General features: G+C 36.1%; 4 protein-coding genes across 9 annotated transcripts; 1 reads left to right on the top strand and 3 right to left on the bottom strand.

The window, feature by feature from the left end:
• Positions 1 to 4141: 4141 nt before the first annotated feature.
• On the bottom strand, positions 4142 to 11911 carry LOC142529758 (uncharacterized). 6 transcript variants are annotated; one of them, XM_075635380.1, is made up of 18 exons: positions 11729 to 11911; positions 10855 to 11058; positions 10236 to 10331; positions 9849 to 9901; positions 9652 to 9748; positions 9468 to 9541; positions 8900 to 9002; positions 8420 to 8539; positions 8139 to 8215; positions 7847 to 7913; positions 7033 to 7098; positions 6103 to 6210; positions 5899 to 6029; positions 5674 to 5740; positions 5489 to 5562; positions 5328 to 5427; positions 5100 to 5170; positions 4142 to 4833 (listed from the first exon to the last, which is right to left on the bottom strand). In XM_075635380.1, the coding sequence occupies exons 1-18, from the start codon at positions 11876 to 11878 to the stop codon at positions 4473 to 4475; spliced, it is 2019 nt and encodes a 672-aa protein (XP_075491495.1). In that variant the 5' UTR covers positions 11879 to 11911; the 3' UTR covers positions 4142 to 4472. The 6 variants fall into 6 exon arrangements, with proteins under 6 accessions (XP_075491495.1, XP_075491496.1, XP_075491497.1 ...); XM_075635381.1 differs by having other exon boundaries at positions 5328 to 5418; XM_075635382.1 differs by having other exon boundaries at positions 6103 to 6171.
• Positions 11912 to 13760: 1849 nt separating this feature from the next.
• LOC142528888 (protein CANDIDATE G-PROTEIN COUPLED RECEPTOR 7-like) lies at positions 13761 to 15460 on the top strand. Its single transcript, XM_075634154.1, has one exon. It carries the CDS (start codon positions 13893 to 13895, stop codon positions 15198 to 15200), a length of 1308 nt encoding a protein of 435 aa, XP_075490269.1. The 5' UTR covers positions 13761 to 13892; the 3' UTR covers positions 15201 to 15460.
• A 2875-nt stretch (positions 15461 to 18335) lies between these two features.
• LOC142528526 (uncharacterized) lies at positions 18336 to 18764 on the bottom strand. The gene has a single exon (XM_075633575.1). The coding sequence runs from the start codon at positions 18762 to 18764 to the stop codon at positions 18336 to 18338; it is 429 nt and encodes a 142-aa protein (XP_075489690.1).
• Positions 18765 to 19797: 1033 nt separating this feature from the next.
• Positions 19798 to 23661, bottom strand: LOC142528683 (glutathione S-transferase L3-like). The gene is made up of 10 exons (XM_075633777.1): positions 23456 to 23661; positions 23174 to 23248; positions 23014 to 23074; positions 22446 to 22532; positions 22000 to 22098; positions 21800 to 21902; positions 21633 to 21709; positions 21096 to 21203; positions 20067 to 20147; positions 19798 to 19963 (listed from the first exon to the last, which is right to left on the bottom strand). Exons 1-10 carry the CDS (start codon positions 23464 to 23466, stop codon positions 19952 to 19954), a joined length of 714 nt encoding a protein of 237 aa, XP_075489892.1. The 5' UTR covers positions 23467 to 23661; the 3' UTR covers positions 19798 to 19951.
• Between the last annotated feature and the right edge of the window lie 1716 nt (positions 23662 to 25377).

The following is a 25377-nucleotide window of genomic DNA, read 5'->3' as shown; positions in this document are numbered from 1 at the left end:
TCAATGAATTCATTCGAAGTCCAGTCGTATTTCCAAAGAGATGTAGACATTGCATAATCATTGATACACTTGTTCGATCCCCATGCAAGAACAGAAGCAAATCATCCGCATAAGCCAAATGTGTAATTCTAAGATTCGCACATCGAGGATGAAATTTGAAATTCGATGATCGAGACATGCGTTTCAACATACGAGACAGTACTTCAAGACATAGTGTAAACAGTAATGGGGATAGAGGATCACCTTGTCTGAGGCCACGCATCCCATAAAAGAGCCCGTGGTAATGTCCATTAATCACAATAGAGTACGATGTCGTTGTAACACACTCCATAATCCAATCAACAAATAAACATGGGAATTTCAGTGCTAAGAGAACCTCATGCAAAAACCCCCAATCAACTGTGTCGTAAGCTTTTTCCAAATCAACTTTGAGAATACATCTTGGTGATCCACGCTTACGAGCATATTTGCGCATCAACTCTTGTGCTAAGTGAATATTATCAACAATAGATCTCCCTTGAATAAAAGCTGCTTGAGCACCATTTACAAGCTCTCCCATACACCCGCATAACCTGTTGACAAGAATTTTAGAAATAATTTTATAAAATACCGTACAACAGGAAATAGGGCGATAGTCTTTGACCGTGGCTGGATCAACTCTCTTCGGCACCAATGCAATGATTGAATGATTCCACTGTTTAAGAAGTTTTTTCGAGGAGAAAAATTCTAATACAGCTGCACACACATCCTCTTTAATGATGTTCCAAGAACTCTTGAAGAACTTAGCCCCAAACCCATCCGGTCCCGGTGCTTTGTCATCATCTATATCATTCAAGGCTAATTCAATCTCGGCGACTGTGACTGGTTTGGTGAGTCCATCCCAATCTTGATCTTTCACAAACTGCCCCTCATCGAGAATATCATGTTCAAAAGCTGTTCTTTCAATTTTTGATGCCAGTAGACCTTTAAAAAAATCAACAAAACATGCCGCGATATCCTCATGTGCATTACAGTTTCGGCCATCGCTATTTAAAACTGCATTGATCGCATTCCGCTTACGGTTTCGCTTGATTAAATCGTGGAAGAATTTAGTGCATCGATCACCTTGCTTCAAGTAATTAATCTTTGATTTCTGTGCTATGAACATTCTCTCAGCTTCCAAGATGATTTCTGTGCGCCTCTTTAATTCAGCATATTCATGCGATCTGGTCCCATCTCTCAGTAAGCTAGTTTGCATAGTTTCCAGCTTGTTTTTCATTGCAGTAGCCCTTGCCGATATGCTGCTGAAAGAGTATCTGTTCATCGACTGTAGTGGCTTCTTGAGAGCCGAGAGTTTCTTTTTAAGCACGTATTGCGCTGTTCCATACCCAAAAAATTTCCATTTGTCCATAACTAATTTGTGGAAGTCATCATGCAGCGTCCACATATTGAAGAACTTGAAAGGTCTAGGCTGTTGTTTACCCTTTTCAAAAATCGAAATAAGAGCAAGAGCATGATCTGAAATACAACCCGGAGCAACAAACTCAACCATGCCATCAAAATTCGAACTATGCCAAGCTTGATTCACTAGAACACGATCCAATTTACTACAAACAGATGGACTCGACCACGTGAAATAGCAGCCTGTAAATCGAAGGTCTAACAAGTCTAGAGATGCCAAACAGTCCAGGAAAACTTTAGTCTCATAATTTTTGACTTGCAAACCTCCTTTCTTTTCATTTTGTGATAACACATTATTAAAATCTCCCATCACAATCCACGGTATATTGCACATTGATCCAAACTGTTTAATATCCTCCCACAAATCCCGCCGTTGCACAATCGTGTTGAAGCCATAAACAAAAGTAGTCCTCTTTGTTACCAAGCATTCAACCGAAGCATGTATGGCTTGTTCAGTCATTCTCAAAATATCTACTTTAATCTTCAAAGGATTCCATATAATAAAAATTCTCCCCTTGCTATTTAGAGTAAAGTTATGAGCAAAGTTCATACCTGTACATCGAATGCGAATAAAATTCATCAAATCCTTGTCTTTAAATTTAGATTCCAAAATCCCAAAAAGATCTAATTTTCGAGTGCCCATTGTAGTTTGGACACTCTTTTGTTTTAGAGGTTTGTGTAAACCTCTAATATTCCAAAATGCTAGCTTCATTGAGTACTTGTGGCAATTTCGGGTTGCCTCCCCTTCTCTTTATTTCCAATATTTCTTGCATTTTTGTTGACATTGTTGACATACTCTGTATCACAAGAGCTTGCATCTTCCATATCACTGAAGAACGCTGACCTTTGTTGCCTCGCTGCTTGCTGTTCATTAATGGTGTGACTTTCCTTTTTTTTTTCTTTTTTGTTCTTCTTTTTATTCGTCACAACTTTATATCCATCCTCATTAGCAGCCAGTTTTGGGCAATTTCCATAAGCAGTGTCAGTTGATTCAAGCATTGGTGATTTGCCCTTGTCAACTGCTACTGAAGTTTCTTTGATCGGAATCTGTTGGGATGGAGGTTCTGAAGTACTAGCAGAGACAGCCACCTTGTTACCTGTCTGACCGCTTTGATGACCCTCTCCAGTATCCGCAGGTACCTTTAAATTCTCAGTTGATTTATGATTATTAGAGGCATTGCGCGGAGGAGCATGCTTATGATTACGGCCCATTCGAGATCTCCCCCTAGATTTGCTAATTATCCCTGCTGTGCTAGCTGACCGGCTGCGTTTGTTGTTCTTACCAACATTTTCCTCAACATTTGCACCATCCAGGACTTTGGAGTGCACAATCCTACTGCATTTGCTAGTGATATGACCAGCACGATGGCAATTTTCGCATATTGGAATATCATGCTCATATTCAAGTTTGATGGCAATTACACCAATTGGCAATTCAATATTAAACACTGTAATTTTCGGCTTTGATGTATCAATCTCAATCAACACTCTAGCATATTTAACTCGCTTTCTGTCATGAGTAAGCATATCCATATGAATTGGAATTCCAACCTTTGAAGCCAACTTGCTCAAAATAGTATAATTCCAACAGTCCGGTGGTAGCCCATGAATTTGAACCCACGCAGGAAAAGAATTCATATCATCCTCCCTAAACCTGAAACACCTTGGCATTTCTTTTAGGAAGAGATGATACCCAAAAACCATATATGAACCACCATTCAAAACCACCATTGAGAATGGCGGAGGGGGTCCTTAAAATAGGGAAAATATTAGGCAACTTTCCTTGGTTTTTATAAAGAAAATTATTAATTATTAATTATTAAATATTGAAAAAAGTAAATAATCAAGAGTGGAAGTTAATAAGAAGGGAAGTAGACTTGGTAGAGTAGTATTAATTTTTCAACTCTCATTGTATTTAATGGCCTTGTCATTCATTGAAGAACCAATGTTCTTTGAGAACATTTGCTGATAATTTCGTGGAATCAGATGATTTTCAACATAGTAAAAGTTTAGGATTAAAATTTAAGAAATTATCTACAAAAATCTACTTATTATCGTCGCTATGTCAGGCGCGACTCTGGGCTCGGGGCGTGACAGAACGGTGATTGTGATACCTCTTGTCCCACATGTTAAAAATTAAAAATTTTAAAAAAATTTATAATAAGCTACAATGGAATTCTATAGCAACTTGTGCTACTTATTTTCGTAAAACGAGGACAAATACGAATTTCTTGCTATAAGAACTCATTATGCAATCACGCTGGCATGGTCTCAGGCTCAGGACGTGACATAATCAACATTAAATATTTGAATTTGATTGTGAGAACTTGTTACATGACTTCATCTTATATTGGTTGGATTACATCGGTATGCTATAAACTAACATATTTTGTTGTCTAAAAATATTGGATTTCTAAAATTATATGGAGTCTGAAAATGTAGTCGCGTTTTATTTTATTTAATATAGACCGAATAAAATTCTTCACATATTGATTGATATCAACATATGCATATATCTACATACAATATACGTATGTACGTATTGGTGTGATCTCTTTGGTTTCAGAACACTCCAAAAGAACCTTTTCTCCAATGCACTCGAGCACATGCGATAGCTACGTGCATTGATATGAACTATAAAATACGACAGATTATATATAAGATTCAAAACCACATTTCAAGAAAAAGACACTAACATCACTTTGAGATTCTAATTGTGCAGAATTGCACTTTAAGACAGCATTGTGGTCGTGGAAATATGCACAATCCACTTCAAAATGTAAAGCCCATTAATCATATTCTAGTTTCAGCTTATGAATAATATGATATCAGTTTTGTATCACACATAAATACTATGTATTTACCTATGTCGTGTTTCCATCTTGTCTCGGGACGCTTTTTGTCACTGGAGTGGGGACCTAGAACCATTAGATATGGATCATCATGGTTATCTAACAATTCACCATCTTTGGTCCGCCAGTGTCCCACGATCTGCAAGAAAAAGCTTGCATGCATGGTTAGGCCAAAGGTGACTAGATTTTGTTTGATTCTTGTACACTCTTTCTTGATTCCTTCTCAATCTTGTCATCAAATTCCCAGTCACAAATTCCGTCCATGGAGTTGTCTAATCCATGATCCTCAAGTTCCAATTCCAATTTTAGCTTTGATAGTTGTTCTTCAGCATCTAACGACTTCCTCCCAAGAGGCTCAGGTTTGTCTTGTGGAGGCTGCCTCGGTGATAGAAAGGGAATTCTTGAGGCTTTCACCTTTGATGGTGTCTCGACACTGATCAATGAAGTATTTATTTCAAATTTCGGTCTCTCAATGGATTCGAATTCTTGTTTGATCAACTCAAGCGCGTCTAATAGTTCCTTGATTCTTGCATCACTTTTCCTAGAAAGAATGAGTCATGTTGTTTATTTCAGAAGTTAAAAATCACGAGCAGATCCTGCCATGATACTAGGGGGAGCAAATAATGTTAAAATTTTGTAATGAATTTTCTAAGGTACTTGATTCGTTACCTGAAAGTCCACTCAATCGTCACATCATCTCCCTCTCCACAATTATGGGATCCACCCTCTTTAAAGTTATACCACTAAGGCTATTAACGGGGGTACATTTTTCTACATTCATGAAACGTAGACATAAGTATAACTCACCTTGAAATCTTGTTATCTTGAGTAGGAAGTCGTTGCTTAATGTTTTCCACTACACTGAAGGCTGTTAGGAACTGCAAGAACCAGAGAGAGATCAGCGAGACGAAAACAGAATATGGATGAAATTTCGTAATACCCATGCCGGAAACACTGATGAAATGAATGAGACATTTTCTGATGGATTGAACTCTTATATGTTAGTACAAGACTTGGACATGTGAGAATTTGTACCTTGGTTTCTATGGTCTGGTACTGTTCTTCGAGTCGTCTTCTTGGATCGGCTACATCTGTTTTTTCCTGTATAGAAGCTGGTGCATCTAACCTGGCACCACTATATATCAAAAGTGTTGATTTTTTTAACTGACACCTACACTTCCAAAGAGATAAAGTACCTGTTTAACTTCTCCACGAGCTTAAAATTCTCCACAAGTTCCCGAATAGACGGAATAGAAGCTCCCAACTCTTCCTGAATAGTCAAGGAGGCACCGTACAAGTAAGAAACCATTGGTGTCATGCCTATGATCTAACCAGTCAACCATAAGTAGAATAGTTATGATATGGCCCTGATATTTGGTACCTTGTATGCAGATAGAAGGCTTATTGCCAAGTTTGCAAAGTACTCTTCGTGTGTCTTCAGTTCCTCACTACCATAACAGGGTAAAAGAAAAAGTTGGTTGACTATCAACAGCAAAGAAGATTTAAGATTACACATTTAAAAGAATAGTCAAAGTGAGTCCATATTCAAATGAAAATTAATGGGAACTCTAAATTTGAGGGAGTAGGACAGAAACAAGAAACATACTTGACCAGTTTATCCTTATGTTCAGCATATGAGGACTGGAAAGCCCAGCTAGTTTCAAGAAACTGGACAAATGTGTCGCAAACCTCTGCCTCTGCTCTGTATGAAGCAATAGCTCTTGAAAGCTCATCCTCCTAAATAGCATTATTTCTTAAGATAATAATCGACTACATAATTCAGCATGTTAGTTTTAATAAAACAACTTACCTTCAACTTGAAATGTTGAAGAATCTGATTGCTAGCCTCATCAAACTGATCTCGTTCTTCCCTGGTATTCTGAAGTCGGCCATGAGCAGAAGTCAAGGAAGTAATAACCTAAAAAAATTATTAGAAATGCCATTATTGTTGAAGATTGAATCATATGGTAATCAGACATCACAATCACTCGTAATGGAATTTGTATATAAGTATGGTTTTAATGGTTGTATTTGATAAAACCAAGTTTCTGCCCTCCAAATTATAATTAATTTACTACTTGCAATTGACGAAAAAAAATAGAAAAAACTTTGAGGAATGCTTTAGTCAAGTAACGGGACCACCATAAATTCTTATTCCTATTCTTTAATGTTTAGAACACGTTTGCTTCAAAGCCATATGCACCTACTATGACATGGATTTCTGAACAGCAAATATCTGACAGAGTTTTGGTTTCATGCAGGAATGAACTCTTACGCAATATAGTTCAGATAAAGCCATGACCTGATGTATAGGGTTGTCTTTCTTTTGCGTAAAAAAGTTAACAATTATTTCTTGGGACGTGCTAGAGAATGGAGCTCATTTTAAGATAAGAATTTGTAAAGGAATAAATGCAAATTAAATCTGAAAGATGAAAAATCGAAAGCATCATTCCGCAAATAATCATCTTCAGCTGCGTTGAAAAGCCAACATCTGGAAGTTTCAAGAAAAGTGTATAACCATTTATCACGCATACGGCACATATCAATCTTGGAATCTTGGTATTCAGTTTTAATTGTGGAAGAACCAACATATACTCGCTATTTCACGTTAATTTAACCACAAGCTACTCAGTACGAACAAATACCTTAATTTACTAGGCAATGCAAAGATGTAGATACGATTCAGGCATCACATTTCAGAAATAGATCTATAGACAGGAGGAGAGGAGAATTTAAATACCTTTTTCAGCTCCCCTTCAAGTTTGTCCTTTTGCCTTTCAAGAGCTTCAATTTCAGAAACCAGTTCCTGGAAAGGGCCAAAGAGTGGGTTAAGTAGAATAATTCATGAAAAGAAAAGATGTGCGACAAGAAAATCTAATATTCTAATATCTAGGGGCGGACCGCGGATGTTCGTCCCCAATTACCCCACAATGTAAAAAAATTCAAACACAAATTTCGTCCCCTTGAATCTATCGTATCCCCAACTCTTCTCCCCACGCGAATTCTGGATCCTCCCCAGCTAAAACCCTTGGGAAAGCATTTCGAAGCAGATAATGATTCATAACGTCTTCGAAGCACACATTTCAGAGCTTAGCCGTATAACAAGATAAATCATAATCGCTCATTTCTATTTCAGCTTCCCTAGAAATTGCTTTCCTGACTTCTTACTGTTGAGAAAAGCAGCAACAAGGTAGGTCGATAAAATTTGTTTAAAGAGAGTAAAAGCAACAAGGCATTATCAATAAGCAAAAATATTCTAAAAATAGTTAATAACGGGGAAAGGACTAGAATCCCCGCAATCAGGGGCGGAGGGACATTAGCTTGTATCTCGGGTGGTCCAATTTTTTTTGAAAAAATTTATAGGTAAATTTTATATAATTTTAGAATAATATGATAGTAGCTCGAATATATCAATTTAAAATATTTAAAAATTTTAAAGATTAAAATTCTAGCCCGGGCGGCCCATATTCCTCTCCGCAATCCAGCTGACTCTTCGGGAGTGAAAAGTGCATTGATTTCCCATCATTAGTAGTAATAGTAGTAAAAAAAAGGACCTTCTCCAGTAGACTAACTTCACTGGATTTGGTTACACGAAATTTAAGAGCTTCTTCTTTCTGTGTTCTGCATGCACAATAAATAGGACATATAATACACATTTAACTCCTTGAGAAAGTAACATTTCAATCTGAGATGAAAGGTATAAAGTTTTTATCTGCATAACTATGAAATTACTCTCTATAAAAATATATAAACAACTTGCTGTTAAATCAGAGGTAAAAACATACCAGAAATTTGGAAGAAAAAAAAGAGAGTCATTCTGACCCCTAGCTGGAGCCAACTACAAACCTGTTGTCTGAAATACGCTTTTCAGCTTTTGAGGCTGAGCTAACAAGAGATTCTGATAGTACCTTTAGCTTATCAACCTGCACAGTGAAGACGAGAACATTAGGGATAAGCCAATAAAACCAAAAATGAGAACAATAGGTATGAGATAAGCAAAAACAACTTTAAAAGACTAAGTCATGTGTTGTCTGAGATATATTTGAAACCATCAACAAGATCCGAGGATTGCACTTGTCAGAGCAATCAATTTAATTTGTCTTCAGCAATAGGATGGTGAGAGTTACCTTTTGATTATGAGCAATAGGAGAATCCCTGATCTTCAAAACTTTCTTCCACAAGAGAAGCTCCTCTAACCGTGAACAAAGTTTAATTTGTTCAACCTCTTCCTCTGGAGACTGCAGCGACTGTAATCAGATGGATGCAATAGTTAGAAACTTATATTTTATGTTTACCAATTAGCAGTCTCAAGATCAAATGATAAATAGACTATTTATGGTTACTAAACGAGGCATCAGGCCAACGCTGAGACAAGGATCACTACTTTATAGCTATAATTGGCTCATGGTCATTAGTTTGCCATTTATTCCACCAATGGAATTGTCAGATTATGGCCGGTGATTGGAAGCTATGCTACAAAAGGATTGATTCAGGATTCTTTAAATAATAACAGTGGATTCTCCAAAATCATTTCAGTGCTCACTCATCGTTCTTAAAAATAGACGAGAGACCATCCATAAGAAAACAAGACGAGAGAAGAATCTTACCTCTGTCGACATCTCATTTGCAACTTCGGATGATTTATTATAACTTAGAGGTAATTGCTTCCCATGCAGTTTGTGATGAATACTGGAAACTTCAGAGTCTATTCTGAGAACATATAAAAACACAAACCTAGAAATGATTAAATGGTAATATATCGAAAGTGCAAAGACGCCAACTGCAAAGCCACCAACTAAGTATTCTACAAGTGTATAAATTATGTCACTTGATTAACAGCGTCATTTATCATTTAGAAGGCAAACCTTTCATTACCAATTCATAGAAACTCAAAGTACCGGAATTTGTCCAGAAATGACTAGTTGAAATTTTTTGAAAGGCAGGCCTCTGAAAGAAAATGAATGATGCCGAATTTAAAAATTTCATGCTAGATCATAAAATACTTGGGTCTTTTTGTGCAGTTTTGAGTCCCTTAATGGTTTGCTTCAAGGTAAATTTAATGTGCGCACTGAACCAGTTTGGAATTTCGCAACCAAGAATAGTCCCAGTCACATAGACTTGTCAACATTAAATAAGCATATATTATGAAATTATGGGAGGTATACCCTTAACCACCTTACTAACACAGCATTGTTTTTAAGCCCTGCAATAGCTTCTTGTGCATGTTGCAACAGTTCTTCCCTCTTTGCCTGGAGTTATAAAAGATGAAAAAATACCATTCACAAATGCTTCAAATATTCGGTGATATCATTGTTAATGGCATTGTAAACTGCCAAAATCTTGTGGTTTATTACCATACCAGTACTTCATCATCGTAGTTTGAGAATGTTTTTGCCAAATCTCGAATGTTGTTAACTGTTGCATTATGAGCTTCTTTGCCACCCATGAGACATAGCCTGAATGCATGATAATGTTATCGTTCACCCAGGGAAAACATAAAATACTGAATTACTCGATATTCATAAAATCTATTAAGAAGAGTCAAGTAAGTATCACCCAAAAATCTCCAGAAGCAAGGAAATCTCCTCATCATTAGGCTTTTCCAGTATCTGGCCCAGAAAAGAGTCAATTGTCAGCCACCATCTATCACAAAGAACCAAAAAACCGTCCCAATACAGTGTAACTAGAAGACGAGACATCATCACAGTTGTGCTGCCATTACTGTAGAGAGCACGTGGAGACATATGTTTTTCAGCAGAGTACAGCAAAGGTGGGATTGGCAAAGAAGAAGAAAACAATAGGAACAATATAGAATGTAGTTGAAATTAATTATGAGGAAGATCAAGAGATATAAAAGTAGGAGGAATTTATAGGAGTGGGGGCAGTTTGCAGATGTTTGAAAAGCAAAGAGAACAACTGAAAACTGTCACTCGTAAATCTTACCAAAGACAGTGTTATGCCCTCAAGAGCTTGACTATGAAGGAATACGTCTCGAAAATTCATGGGTTCTCCACCAAGATCATGATCGTAATACAAAATCTGTCATTGTAATAAAGAAATATGATCGATAACTAATGCTAAAAGTTAAGAAAATCATTTCGATACTCTTTTGACGTAGAAAATTAAAAATCCTTCACAAAATTCAGGTCCAGAAAAATACAAGATTTTGTGATGGAGAGCATAAACATATAAATGCAAGCTAGAGAACTTGAATATTGAATGCAAATCATGCTGAAGTCAACACCAAGAAGCTACTAAACAAAAGGAATTCTACGTGTTGCAGCCTAAGTATATTAGCCTAGATTTGTTTGTATTTGTCAGGCCCATGTAATTGAGAAGTCCGCCTCTTCTCCCCCAGAGAATATGAAGAAAGCTGTCGGAAATCACTTCTTCCAAAGTTTGAGCTCATGGGACGTGACCCAAAATAATATTTGTACTCCAGCAAAAAACTGACACAACTGATAGCTTCCAAACACGAAATTTATACACAAAATAACTTCTGCAAGTGAAATTGAAATCTCCAGTTAGAAACAGAATATAAAGGCTGACTGAAAACACAAACCAATGTTGGCTTTGTAGGAGAATCATTAGATTCAATAGATAAGTCAAGATGTTCAGTTTTGAGAGCTCCATCGAGTCTCTCTATCTCTTTCAAGGCAACTAACCATCTTCTTAGTAACTGAACTCTCTCTATCCCCCTACATGTAACAGAAACTTCTTCCAATCTTTTTACTGCAAGCTTGTAACTTTGGAAATTCCGAACTCCCTGTAATTCCAGAAATTGACAAGCATATTAACAACAAAGTGCGTGGGAAAAAATGGAAACAGAACCGACATAAATAAATTGCATAAAGTGAGTCCAGATTCAAAATAGCATCTAATACTAAACAGAATGCAAGTGTGAAAAATAATAGTCTAAATATTGTAACATAAACGTTTGCATGTCATAATGTTTTAAGTAAATAAGGCGTTGCATATAATAATTCAATGTCAGTAATCAATAATATCTGTTAGTTCATAATCCATTAATTACAGTAAGAGTGTTTTGTAAGGATGCCCATAAACCTAAACACAGCACTACAGGAAAATGATATTACAAGAGAAATACAGGCACAAGGATTATCCAACCGGTGTGTACCACAGAATAATCGGCTGGTCCATGTGATCTGACAACAGTTCCTTGTTCTGAATCTGTGTCATTAAAATCCCGGATGAAAATGCGTCGAACTTCAAAATTTTCCAAAACAATGATTTTTACCGATTAAAAGCAGAGGTGAAAAATGATCTGTCTGGATCCTAATGACTTAAATGAAGCTAATCTCGCACCACAAAATCATTTCAATCAATGGGCCAAATCAACGCAAAGTTCCCCACAGTTACACTCGACGCATGCACATGCACACGACCAAAGAGAGATTAACAAATAAAAACATTACAATGCGATCCTGGAAAATCTTGGCGCCACCAGCAACGGCTTGCCCCGCTTTATGAACGACGGTGTCTTTATAACTGCGGACGGCGGAGCTAAGTTGGACGCTGCCGCCGGCTTCCACAGCTCTGCTCATCGCAGATCGAATCCACGACATAATTGCAAATTGCTGCCACGATTCACAACAATAAACCACGCAAAATGGTAAGTAAGAAAAATGGAAAATAGAATCTATGAATGATAAATTTGATCAGAGAGCGAACGTTATGAGAAGTTCGAGTCTCGAGCCATTCGGTTCGCGCGTCGCCATGTGCTTTACCGAAAATGCCCTTGACGATTTAAAGATCTGTTTTCATCGATATTTGCCTTGAATGTGTATTTGTTTTTTTTTAATGAAAATGCTTCAAATATAGTTTGTTACAAATACACGGGGTATACAATATAATACATAAAATAAGAACGTAGCTGCAACGTAACTTTATTTTCTCATATTCGTGACGGTTTAGAGTGTATTTAATTAAGTGCTAATGAATCAAACTCATGCGTCCAAGGAGATGTGTGTCTATATGTTAGTGTTGCCTTATATCTCTTAGATATCAATCTTACTCTTACCCTATCAATATTCATGTCCCAACAAAGGCAATATTGTCTGTTAAGATCATGTGACACTTTTTAATTAAAGACCAACCAGATTAAGCTGCGACTCGTCAGTAGCTTGTCACAATCCTTAAGAAGTCACTCATCTCAGTACCACTCTCACTCATCCATGATTAACTCAACATCTCAATATTACTTTTCACTCATGTACGCTTAACCAAACAAATTTGTCTTTCTGAAAAAAAACAACTTAAGAAAATGTTATGAGATGCTAACATAGAAATGGAATTGTATTAATATCATCTGAGTTATTCTATATGGATGAAGGTCAAAGGAGTAGATTAACAAGATAGATAAATATCCGAATAAATAAAGAAATATGTTCATACATATCATAGCAGAATTGTGGAATTTTCCAAATTTTGAAAAAAACCATTATCACTTTTATTAACATGAACGCAAAATTAATAGGTGTGATGAAAGAGTAATTTATTGAATATGATCTAATTTGGATTTTGATAATGATAGAGTGCATCAAATTTATATGTGCGATTGGTTAAATAATTATATATGGTAACAACTTAATCAAAGTCTAAATGTTATGATGTGATCACACATAATAATTCTTTGGTTTAGACAAATTTTCTGAAGAAGAATAATTTTGAAATTGTTTGTTAAAATAATACTAACGTATATGTCAACATGGATTCTAAAAATTTTATTAGGTGATTTATCCATTTACGTCAAGTTTAGCATTTTTATGTAAATTGATCAAACCAAGCACATATAACCAATCTCGATATAAAACGATTAATTTTTTGGGTCCAAAAAATATTAAACTAAAACGTATTATCTATCATCGAAGGACGTATCAACAAGTTGTGATTATTCGAATTACTATGCACGTTCGTAAGCGAATCCAAGTAATCGTAGAATGATATTCTAGCTAGCTCGTAAACGAGTCTAAGTAGCTGATTGAGAGAAATCTTTGTGGGTTATCACCTGCGCCACGAACAAACTTATGAGACGCCGGGATTCGTCCGACGTAAATACTCCGATGTTCAAGTCAGAAAACAATTTTAAGATATTAATTGAGAGCTAAAAAGTTCAAGCATAAAATTATCTCCCTTTTGAATAATGAGAATCTTACCTTATTTATAGATTTTTTTTGAAGTGTACCGAGTACTTGGACTTTTATAATTAATTTGAATTTCAATAATTAATTGAATAATTAAATTAGATCATTATCCATTATTACCTTTGTTTTTACTCGAACATAAAGCTAGCAAAGCCAAATCTAACGTTTTAAAAAAACTAACGACGTGATTTAAAAATTAAATTGAATAGGACTGCAACGAAATATTATTAAAAGTATGAGGAGCAATATGTAATATGCTACAAATATGGGTATTTAATTTGCATTTATTCTTTATGGTCAGGAAGCGCAGTTTACATTGCTTCCTTCTGGCGATCCAGATCTTAGGGGCATTATCGGAACCAAAATCCTTTTTCACGCGATATTCAACTCCTTCCTCCTAACAACAGCCGCCTTCCGTCGTCTCCACCGTACCGAAATGACGAAATTACATTTCCTTTTCCTCGTCTTCTCCCTCGTTGTCATCCTGCCGCCCATGGCAGCCGAGATCAAAACCCTGAAAATTTCCTCCGATTCTCGTGCCATGATTCTCTTCGAGCGATTTGGATTTACCCACACTGGTCAAGCCAACATCTCCGTGTCTTCGGTCTCCGTCGATTCCCCCGGCGCATCAGCCGATGCCTCCCACCTCGGATTCTTCCTCCTATGGGAAGAATCTCTAATTCAAGTCCTCGTTGAACTACAACAAACCCCTTCTTTCTGCGTTCTTGAATCGAAATACATTACCCGCCTCTTCACTTTTCGAGATCTGTCTCCGCCACCGCGTTCCTCGTTCGAGCGCTCTTATCCGATCACTTCCCCGAATGAGTATTCGCTCTTCTTCGCAAACTGTGCTCCTGATTCTACGGTGTCGATGGAGGTGCGCACGGAGCTTTATAATCTCGATGGTCACGTGAAGGATTTTTTATCGGCCGGGCTGACTCAGTTGCCCTCGTTATATTTTTGTTTCTCAGTTGTTTATTTTGCGTTTTTTGGTTTCTGGATTTTTATATGTTTGAAAAATAGGAGGGTTGTTCATCGGATTCACGCCTTGATGGGGCTGTTGGTGATTATGAAGGCGTTGAATTTGTTGGCTGCGGCTGAGGATAAGCATTATGTGAAGGTTACTGGAACGCCGCATGGGTGGGATGTGTTGTTTTACATTTTCCAGTTTATTAGGGTCGTTTTGCTGTTTACGGTGATAATTTTGATTGGTACTGGGTGGTCGTTCTTGAAGCCTTTCTTGCAGGAGAGGGAGAAGAAAGTGTTGATGATTGTGATTCCATTGCAAGTTTTGGCAAATGTGGCTTCCGTTGTCATCGGGGAGACAGGCCCTTTTATTAAGGATTGGGTTACTTGGAATCAGGTTTTCTTGTTGGTGGATATCATCTGTTGTTGTGCAATTATTTTTCCGATAGTATGGTCGATTAGGTCATTGAGGGAGACATCTAAGACTGATGGGAAGGCTGCGAGGAATCTAGCAAAATTGACTCTTTTTAGGCAGTTTTATATTGTAGTGATTGGGTACCTCTACTTCACGAGGATTGTGGTGTTTGCACTTCGGACAATTGCTGCTTACAAGTACCAGTGGGTGGCCAATGCAGCTGAGGAAATCGCCAGTCTTGCATTTTATGCTGTGATCTTTTACATGTTTAGGCCAGTGGAAAAGAATGAGTATTTTGTACTCGATGAAGAGGAGGAAGAAGCGGCGGAGTTGGCTCTCCGGGATGAAGAATTCGAGCTTTGAGTCGGAGATTCAAATGGTACACTTTTTTGTGTTTACACCAGCCTCACATTTGAAGATATTGAGTTTGTTTAGCCAATCTATAGACGCATTTCTCTTAAAGTTAAGCGTTGTACCTGTTTCTCTCTCACTTGCATTCTCCAAGAGAAACTTTTACTTTGATGTTATAGTTTGACTTTGGATTATGGAAATGTTTTATCGGTCTGTTATTGATTGTTGTGCTCCACATCTTTACTTCATTATGATATAATTTCTTCGTTAAATGAACTAGGATGTAGATGGTAGATATCAAGATTGTGCGCACTAGCAAAAATGGATTGGGACCTTTTTCACTTTTTCTGCAAAAACCTTGTCTTTTATCTGAATGTAATTCTGACCATTGGAAACGAATGTGTTAAATCGTCATTACCACTGTGGTTTTTGTTCATAATGGCTGTTGTTCGTTTTCTTCATTTAATTATCCCCATCTATTTGACTTCAAAGATCATTAAGCTGCATTAGTATTGTCTTCCCAATTGTATTATGCAATAATTGTTAGTCGGTTAGTCCCCTGGAAAATGGCTATGCATTGAGTCAGCCACGAGTAAAAAACATGAACATGTACTGCATGTGTCATGGACATGTGTCATAAATATTATTCTGAGTATCCAGTACCTGGTGTGTGCAGCTGGTACATCCATAGTTGTCACAGTGCGCGCTTTTTTGCACTTTAAGCGTGCATCGGATACAAACAGCTTTTTCTTTTAAAAAATTCTGAAAGTGGATTTACGCCTTGCGCTTTTAATTACTACGGGTACATCAAATATATGAAGAGGTAGAAGGATGAAAATAGCAGCTGGTGAGTGAAAATATTATGAGAACTGAAAATATTATGAGAACTTAAAAGTGAGAGCAGATCATTGCATTAGGGTTTCTAGTGTTTTGAGCTCGAATATTTTCTTGTCCCCTCTCCAGTCTACCCTCCCTATACAACTGTTTGGCCCTGAAATGACTTGCTGATTCTAGACTTGAATATTGTCATAGATCTTGGAAAATTTATGAGTTGTGTTTGAAAGAATAGAAAATTAAAGTGATATTGATTAGTAGAATATCCGAAGTTCAAGAAACACGTAGTTTGTGGCTTTGTGCCAACTTTAACAGCCTTTTCATGTCTGTTATTTGGTAAATCGCCATGCTGTTTTGTTCTTTGTCACCAAGTCATGCCCATGCGTTAAAGGTGGTTTTGTTTTTTAACGGATCCTTCTTGTTTTATCCCAGAATAACAATCAATTCTGTGGTTAGAGCAATCCATACCATTTTCATTGTAAAGCAGCTTTGTCCTTTAAATTTCTATTTATTATTGTGTTGATGACTGCTATTTGATTCAGAATAAATTTTTACCTTTCTTGAGCTATTATTTTGTATGCTATCCTTCTTGTAGCTTGAAAAGTGAAGAGATTCTTCCATCCAGCATCCTAAGTAAACCCAACCATGGTTATATTTCAAAACTGGAACCATTTCCCAAGGACTGAAACCAAAAACCAACGACCTATCCGTATGCACCAAATTGTCTCTAAAATATCGGCAATAAATTATTTTGTTAATGTCTGTCCTGAGCCAGGTCTAGTATGAAGCTCCTCTTGGTTGCTGCCTTTGTTTATTATATATTATTCCTATTCTAAGCTCACTTTTGTCTCTTTGTTATTTTTTAAAACCTGAAATTATACTTTATGTCGTAAAGGATGGTTAGAAATCCTTTATCTTTTAAACCTAATCGCTCTTTTGATTTCGGATGTTAGGTTGGCCATGTTTTTCTCACTTGCTGGAAAAACTGTTGCCAATGGGTTTTTGGCATATGAATTCAGCCTTCCACCTCAGAATATAACTGCGTTTTTCTAATGCATTTGGCATCAAAACTTGGTGATTATGTTATGTGCTTGTTTCACATCACGTGCGCATGGCTTTCGTTTATGATTGTTGATGATTGAACCGATAGATGTAAATGTAATTACACCATGATCCTAATTAAAATTACAAAAAGAGAAGCAATCTTTTTAAGTTTAGGACTGATGCGTGGTTATGCTATTAAGTTTACCAGTTTGCCTTTACTTCATCAAACCTTTGTAATATGCTTTGCCATCAAAATCCTCCTTGTCGTACACTTCATATTTCAGAGATTATGTTAGGCTTTTTTATTTTATATAAATTGATTGAGGTTGAGAGTATGCTTATCTTGCATAGTATTGCTTGATTAAGGTTCCAAGCAAATTTAGATGCGGGTAAGAAAAGTAGATATTCTACTTATAGGCCATGCTTCTTTTTTTTTTTTAAGTTTTGAACGATCCGTAGTAGCTTTACCTTGTCTACTTGGTTAAGAAGCCACAGTATCATTGATTTCATTGACTTCACACCCATTTTTATAGAACATATTCTCGATTCATGATTGTATTTCCTGCTGCATGTTTTTTCTGCACTTATTCGGGACGCTTTTTTCGTTCTTTACAAATTCTTTGGTGAATGTGTGAATGCAGGGTGAAGCTTATAGTTTCGCGCTAAGTTTCGTGCCCATGTCCGATCGATTGTTGATTCAGAAAGATTGTACAACGTTATACCTGATTAAGAAAATTCAGTAACGTAGTTCGATATTAATTGAATATGATATGGATTGAATACAAATGTTCTTGAGGTTTGATTTTATCTATATACAATAATAATAAGCTCGGTTAGCAATTATTTCATATTGGTTTTAAAAGTTTGTAATATTTTTTTACAACCAGTTTTACACTTCCTAATGATTAAATATGTTTTTCATATGTCAAACTCAATTAGTCATTACTACACCTGGAAATGGTTCGATTGAATGGTGAAATGGACCTTTGACAATATATTGAAATGAGACTGAGTGAATATTATAAGATACGTACCATATGGTTTATATAATATTTTTTTGGCAATAAATTGAATTATAAAATTGATATATATAGCTTGGTTATGTTACATTACTTGATCAAGGGTATATAATGTGATCACAAATGTCCCATAAATTATCGTAATTAATGAAAATTGACATGACACAGCATTAAATTTATACATAATTATATTATTTATAAGGAAAGAAAGAAATAAACTTTTTTTTTGGGGATAAATAAATAAACATTTTCAAAAGTCAAGTTCCTTCACATCCATAGGGGTGGTGCAGGACAGAAGCCGCCGGAATATGGCTCTAAACGCAGCAGCGGAAAAGTCCTTCACCTCCTTCATCACCACGCGCAGCCGAAATTCCCTAATCCGGAGGGTCCTCCACTTCCTTTCCCTTCCGGTCGCCACCATCTCCCTAACCTTATCGAGACATTTCAGGGTTTTTTCAAACGGAGTTTCTTTTTTTGAGAATGTGTAGCTTCTGAGATACATTTGCTTGCATGATATACTGTCCACCACCCTACTGTGCAGCCGCGCTCTGCCATGCACTGCGGCGGATTCCACGAACTCGACGTCGGATTCAAGCCACTTGTAGAGGTTGACATAGGTGGCCCTCATGACTGGAGATCTTGCGTCTTCCACACAGCTGGATATGCAGATTTTGCTCATTTGATCTGAAATGTTCTGTTTTTTCTTGACTGATACCGATACGGAGTACGAATTTTGTGTATAATCAGGCCTTTTAAATTTGGAAGAAAAGCCTATGTATGCATCAAGAGGTGTATGTGGTGGTGGTATATAATATATGGAATCTATGATTAAAAATAATATAGAAAGTCAAATAAAATTATAATAATAATAATAATATCTTTTTTAGGAAAAAAAGATCATGAAGCGTCGAGTCACCATATCAGAATAATTAATTAATATTGTCAAAAATTAATTATGTGGTGAAAAGGATTGCTTCAACATTTATCAGTCCAAGGAAAAACCATATAGTACTGATAGATAGATATAAAGTCACTATTTAACCTTCATCGTGCATATGAAAATTCAGTGCGATGGAGCATCCAGTGATTGCCATCTGACGATAGTTCATATCCTTTTATTCAACATCTATGCATCATGATAACAATAATGGATCTTGAAGAGATCAAACCTCTCAAGAATTCAGATTAAACTATAACGGTGGGGTACCAACAACTCGACTTGAAATTATTTTTCCTTCTTGGGGAAGAAGGGAAGGGGGTTCTTAATTTCAAAAGAGAGTATTGCCACCCATCAAGAACATATATATACATCATTTTCTGGGTATAGTTTGTCATTATACCAAGCAGAAGGCGGAGCCAGAATCTTGGTACAGTGTAAGCAACAATATATTATAATTAATAAAACAAACACAAAAAACACTGATTAATCGACATCTAAAAATAATGATGGATCATAAAGTTTGAACACAAGTTACACACAGCCAGTAGCCTTGATAATTGATGGAACTTTTTAAGCAAATATGAGCAATTTTTGGTGGTTTTTAATTTACTTGAAAGGTGAACTTTCGTTTTGCGAGATAAATGGAAGTTAACTTCTATTTAAAAATGATATTAATAGTGGAAATTTTTTTTTTAAAAAAAAGAAGTTTTCACGTTTGCGGTGCAGAATTTCCTCAGAAAAATCTAATGGACATTACCTCCTTATTGCAGCATATTTGAATAAGAACATGTACCTCACCACATGCTTTATTTCCAACAGTATTACTTACAATAACACAAACGAAGTCTGATAATTCATTACATATTTGAGTGGTAATGGTATAAGCACAAACAATCATTTCAGTATCATATATGTATCATCACGATTTAGCTTTCACCCTGCATGAAGATGTAAATTAAACAATGTGAATATCACCAAAACACAAAAACAAAAACAAAATTATGCATTAAATTTGTGCGGGTTGTGGGCACAAGAAGTTACCAAAAATCGTTTTTTGATATATGCCAGGAGTGTTTCAGGGTTGCACTTTGTTGGCTGGTAAGCATCAATCTTATTTATCGCCTGGATAAAAATTTGCATAAGCTAGAATTTCAGACGCGCTGAGAGATGGACATGAGCAATCAACTATGAAATATGTGTAAGGTTCATGTGAAATTTATGAGATGTGGTGCATGTAGTTTATTTGATCCAAAGGTTAATAGTTTACATGGTAGTTTCATAGCTAAAAATAAAATATAAGAGCATTCATCCACAAGAAAGCCAAAAAGGTCTGAATCAACTATCAGTATACTTCACCAAATTAAAGAAGAAGTTGATTACGAGATAAGGACGTGAAATCTTATCATTTGCAATAGACGAGATAGCAATATAGCAATCACAGAATAGAAAGAGACACGGGAGAGACACACTAGACACTCTGACAGTACAACCACAGGACCAAAAACTAGCTTCGATGATCTATTGTTTTTAATTTATTTAAATATGCCGTAATCTAAGATCTACTTAAAACACCCTCGTGACAATAGTACCGAGACATTGCAGACATGGCTTGCACACACCATAAATTAAAGTTCATTTTGCAGATACAGAATGTGGAGGAGCGAGGAAATTTAAAATCACTGGAGAGCCTATTATTTCTAAAGATTTGCTTTGATTAGGAAAAAAACTGCGGACGAGATAAAGCCTCTTGAAAAGGTTCAAGCATTTTCACAATTGCAACAAAGCAAAAGACAAAGCATTGGATCCTAATGACGAAAAGCTGTAAAAATAGAACCCCAACAGCAGTCGCAACATTTACACCTCCAAGAAGTGAAACAGCAAAAGAATCCAACAACACACATCTAAGAAGGCTGTCACTGTGTGTTGCTATTCCGAACCAACTGCTCAAAGTGCAAGCAACTATTCCGATAACTACTAAAACACCTCAAGGCATAAACAGATTAGAGAGAACAGTGCATGTTTTAGCATTAAGACCTTTCACTGTCAAGAAATAATGAATGGATCAAATACCTCAATCCATGCTGCTAGTTTTGGCCTGCCTGATGTAATGTTGTGTTTAAATATTTCTTGTAAAATGATGTGAAACCTCTCTACAAATGGAGCATACACAGCATCTACCTGCACAACGATTGACATTAATAATGAATGGATCAAATACCTCAATCCAAGCTAAAGATCTACTCATGTGGCACGTAAAAAAAATACTAGGTCATCCAAGGGAGGTTTAATATTTCAAAGAAATCATTCCAATTCATTCTTTATCATGAAAAATAGTTCCATATTTTGGGAAAACACGTCATTTTAGACGAGAAATATCTTTTTACGAAATTATGATCACAATTTTGTCACACTACTTTCTAGCAATCATCACATGGTCAAACATTACCTCCCAATCGCATTATTTTTCAAAAAACATTATCCAGAACCAACTCGAAATTCACAAATCTCCAGTAGTTCTAAACATTTTTCTAAGATTCTTTTTTTTTGGTATAATGAAAGTAGGGGGAGGGGGTTGGTTGTTTACACATGGGATGAAAAATCAAATACCTGACTGAACTGACCAAGGAAGAATGATCCATCATCAAACTTATGAAGGGCAGTTTCCAGGTAATCAAATACAGCAGCTGTGTAACAAAATGTTCATAAAATTTTAAACCAATCGATATCATGATGCACAGATTTATGCAGTAAGAAAGGAGAGGCTACAACAATACCAGCTTCGTTGACAGCATCTCCTTTGAGTGATGTATACAGGTTGTTTATGAATGTATCACTATAGACTATCAACTCCTCAGCAAATTTCAGTTTGGCCGGATCCTGTGGTGCTCTCACATTAAGATTTGTTTATACGAAAAAACAATTGAAGGAACGAAAAGATCAGATTCAGAAAAGGAGAACTCAAATCATATATTACATCAGGCAGTAGAGCTGGTCCACCAAAATTGCTATCGATGTACTTAACCAAATATAGGCTCTCTCCAATGACTTGGCCATTATGTTCTAATGCTGGAACCTACAGATGAGAAATGAGAAAAGTAAGCGCAATGAAGCATCCAGTAGCTTGACTAACTAGTAAGTTCGTTTCAATCTGACAGTAGTTCATATCTTTTTATTCAACATTATCACGCCAATCATGAGAAAATTCAGTAAAAAATTAATAATAATCACATCTACTTATCATGGATTTTGAAGAGAAACCTTTCAAGTCTTTGTCCTTCTTTTTCTTTTTATTTTTGGGGAGGGGGTTCTTAATTATGAAAGAATCAGTAGTGTATTGCATATATTAGAGTATCAAACTGAAGGGGGGAAAACTCGGATATGAGTTAAAACATAAATACCAGCACCATCAAGAACAGATACCTTATTTTCTGGGTATACTTTCTCCTTATACCAAGCAGGCCTGTTCTCAAGGTTAATTGGAACCAACTTCATTTTATCATGTAAACCCTGCATTATATAATTTTTTGGGGGGCTTAAGAACAGAATGAATTCAAAGGCAATAGATTAAATCCAAAATGCTATCGTGTATTTTTATAAGGCTTCAGCGCAGACAGTTCAAATTCAAAATACCATCCGCCATTATTATGCAGCTTCACCCAAATATGAGAATGTATATAAAAAACTCAAGCCACTATACAATTCAAGTGAAAGTATAATCAAAATATGAAACTGAAGACATAATTTCCTTAGCACAAGTTGTCGTAAATCTCCCAACATGATAAATCAAATGACAACACATCCATATCCTTGTTCATCAATTTATTTTCCAGTCAACCCAAAAACAAAACGCACATAAAACAAGTCAATACTAATGCTTTGATAAGCTTCATTTACCATAGACCTACGATACAAACACATTTTGCTACTTTCCAATTATTGAAACAAGAAGTAATGACAACAAAAACTGGTAAAAAGGCACACCGCACACCTTATAATTCCTGACAATCCATACACGCTGAGCATACGGGCACGTATCACTGATATACAACCTTCAGAAAATAAAACACCCTTCGAAATATTCCAGATCAGATATAGATTTCTAACAAAAAATCAGGACACGAACATTAGTAAATCACGCATAAAAGTACCTAGTTGTTCCATCAAAGAGAGGCGGCGGATCAGAAGTCGAATCCAAAATCGGAGGAAGAACCCCAAACACGGCGCTGCAAATTCACAAAACAAAAATTACTTCATCACCACAAACGAGTAAAACAATCCAGAACCACATCAAAATCATAAAAAAATTAAGAACAATCCAGTATACAATGACAAAAAAAAAATTAGAAGCCAAAAGAGCAAGCTGATCTTTCAGAACTTCGAGGAAAACCCATGATATCAAACAAAAAAGCAAAAAAAAAAAAGGAACTCACGGAGCAGCCATTAATGCTTTTCTTCGAGTTCAAAAGCAAATGTACTGAAGATACCTAATGGAGCAGTGAAGCCTTTATATTCAACATGATCGGGTCCGTAGCAACAAATAAACTTCGTTTGACGGCATGAAAAACGATATCGGCTCTGCTCTGATTCCGTCACTGCTTACGAGTACGGAGTAGAAATTCTAGAATGCGTCAAAGTGAAATAAAAAGTATTGATGAACATAGACGGGTTTTGGTTCCCTGCATTCGGTCAAATTAAACCTCACATTTCACAAGTTTCGATCCAATTTTCTAGGACAATTAAAAAATCCATGAGATCAACTCGACAAATAAAAAAATATTCAAATTTTTATTTTTTTAAAAAATATATTATTTTTTGTTAGTTATATAATTATGAAAAAAAATATCTAACTTATTTTTTATATATTTTAATATGAAATTTTTTTTACTTAATTATTTTTTTTAAAAAAAACGACAACTTATCTTTTATTTGACTAATAATTTTGATGAAAAATTTCTTAACCTATTTTTAGATGTAATTTTTTATGTGTATACAAACTTTCTTATTTTAATCGTGAAGTTATATTTTTACAATTTAATACATATGATAAATGAGAACTTGTAGTCGCTGTTTATCGGTATGCACTTGATAACTTTTCAAGCTAACGTAATAATGTTCAAACCATGATAGTCATATAAATAATTCCTGACAAAAATACCAAAAATTTAACCGTCGAAATCAGTTGAGACTAATAAGCGCACTAGATCAAATTATAATAAATAGATTTAGAGTTCAAGTTGTTCCAAATACCGATATTTAAGTACTATGTAGTATTATTAAACTTAATCTAGACATATCAATTTAAGTGGGTGATTGAGATTATTAAACTAATTATAATTTAACTAGAATGCTAACAAAATTTAACAAATCAACTTGCACGTGCTTTGGAATACATCGAAGTGAAATGGATTTCACTTTAAAATAATGGATGGAAATTTCAAATTTCATGCACATAAACAAATACGTTGGATTTAAATAATAAAATTAAAATTCTTTCGTATTAACTCCTTTGCTTTAAACTATTTCAGATCACCCTTCGATAATGATACCCCATCAGGATCCGGATCATCATTAACCCAGTTTGTTACTTGGATAGCTCATATCAGAACCAATATGTCAGTTACTTTCCCGAGGACCCGGGCAGATCTTCTCTTCTCGAGCACTTCGCCTCTGCCCGGGCAATCATCATATCCAGGGCCATGGTACAAGTACTCAGGTACCCTACTACCCGGGCCACCTCGAGAATTGCACCACACTCGAGTGTGATTGATACAAGTTGTCTATTCTGTCAGAATCACTTGTGCTTGGAGTGTCCTAGAAGTCATCAGAAGCTATAAGCATGGGTAGCCGACTTGACATATTTAGTAGGTGGCTCTGGAATCGAGGTACCTACCCCATTTTCTACTATAAATAGCAGGTATTAATGTCATTTATAGATTTTGAAATCTTTTAACTCTCAAGCACTTACATATTTTCTCACATATATTCGCTTGTGTTCATCTGAAAAACCTGCTGACTTTAGCATCGGAGTGACTACGCCGGACATCCCTCCGGCGCCCATTCACGAGTTACTTTCTTGTTTGCAGGTGTTAATCCAAGCCATTACCTTCACTCAAATCTCCAAACACTATAAATTACTGATTTGATCTGTTGGGGCCCCTTACCCGACTCATCCATTTCAGCAAAGTCACATCAGATAACATAGCCATGAGAAAGGAGATGAAGCCCTCTAACCACGAGTCAACAATAACTTCAGTGAGGTTGGTTGTAGAAGTCCCAATTATCTACGATGACAAAATTACTAAACTAGAATTGCAGCAAAACGCAAGCGGAAATGTTCGCGGATTGTCTAAGT

The sequence above is a fragment of the Primulina tabacum genome, chromosome 16, assembly GCF_025594145.1.
Source record: "Primulina tabacum isolate GXHZ01 chromosome 16, ASM2559414v2, whole genome shotgun sequence".
NCBI lineage: Eukaryota > Viridiplantae > Streptophyta > Magnoliopsida > Lamiales > Gesneriaceae > Primulina > Primulina tabacum.
This window is presented reverse-complemented; position numbering and strand designations above follow the sequence as displayed.

What these genes read in the sequence shown, in the direction of transcription:
- LOC142528683 (XM_075633777.1), bottom strand. An exon ending in CTCTTTGATGGAACAACTAG is followed by an intron (nt 23,075 to 23,173) that starts GTACTTTTATGC and finishes TATTTTCTGAAG; the next exon opens with GTTGTATATCAGTGATACGT. An exon ending in GACCAGCTCTACTGCCTGAT is followed by an intron (nt 21,903 to 21,999) that starts GTAATATATGAT and finishes AGAGCACCACAG; the next exon opens with GATCCGGCCAAACTGAAATT.
- LOC142528526 (XM_075633575.1), bottom strand. Translation starts at nt 18,764, where the DNA reads ATGAGCAAAATCTGCATATCCAGCTGTGTGGAAGACGCAAGATCTCCA.
- LOC142528888 (XM_075634154.1), top strand. Translation starts at nt 13,893, where the DNA reads ATGACGAAATTACATTTCCTTTTCCTCGTCTTCTCCCTCGTTGTCATC.
- LOC142529758 (XM_075635380.1), bottom strand. Translation starts at nt 11,878, where the DNA reads ATGTCGTGGATTCGATCTGCGATGAGCAGAGCTGTGGAAGCCGGCGGC. An exon ending in TTGCTTCTGGAGATTTTTGG is followed by an intron (nt 9,749 to 9,848) that starts GTGATACTTACT and finishes TCATGCATTCAG; the next exon opens with GCTATGTCTCATGGGTGGCA. An exon ending in CAAATGAGATGTCGACAGAG is followed by an intron (nt 8,540 to 8,899) that starts GTAAGATTCTTC and finishes ATCTGATTACAG; the next exon opens with TCGCTGCAGTCTCCAGAGGA.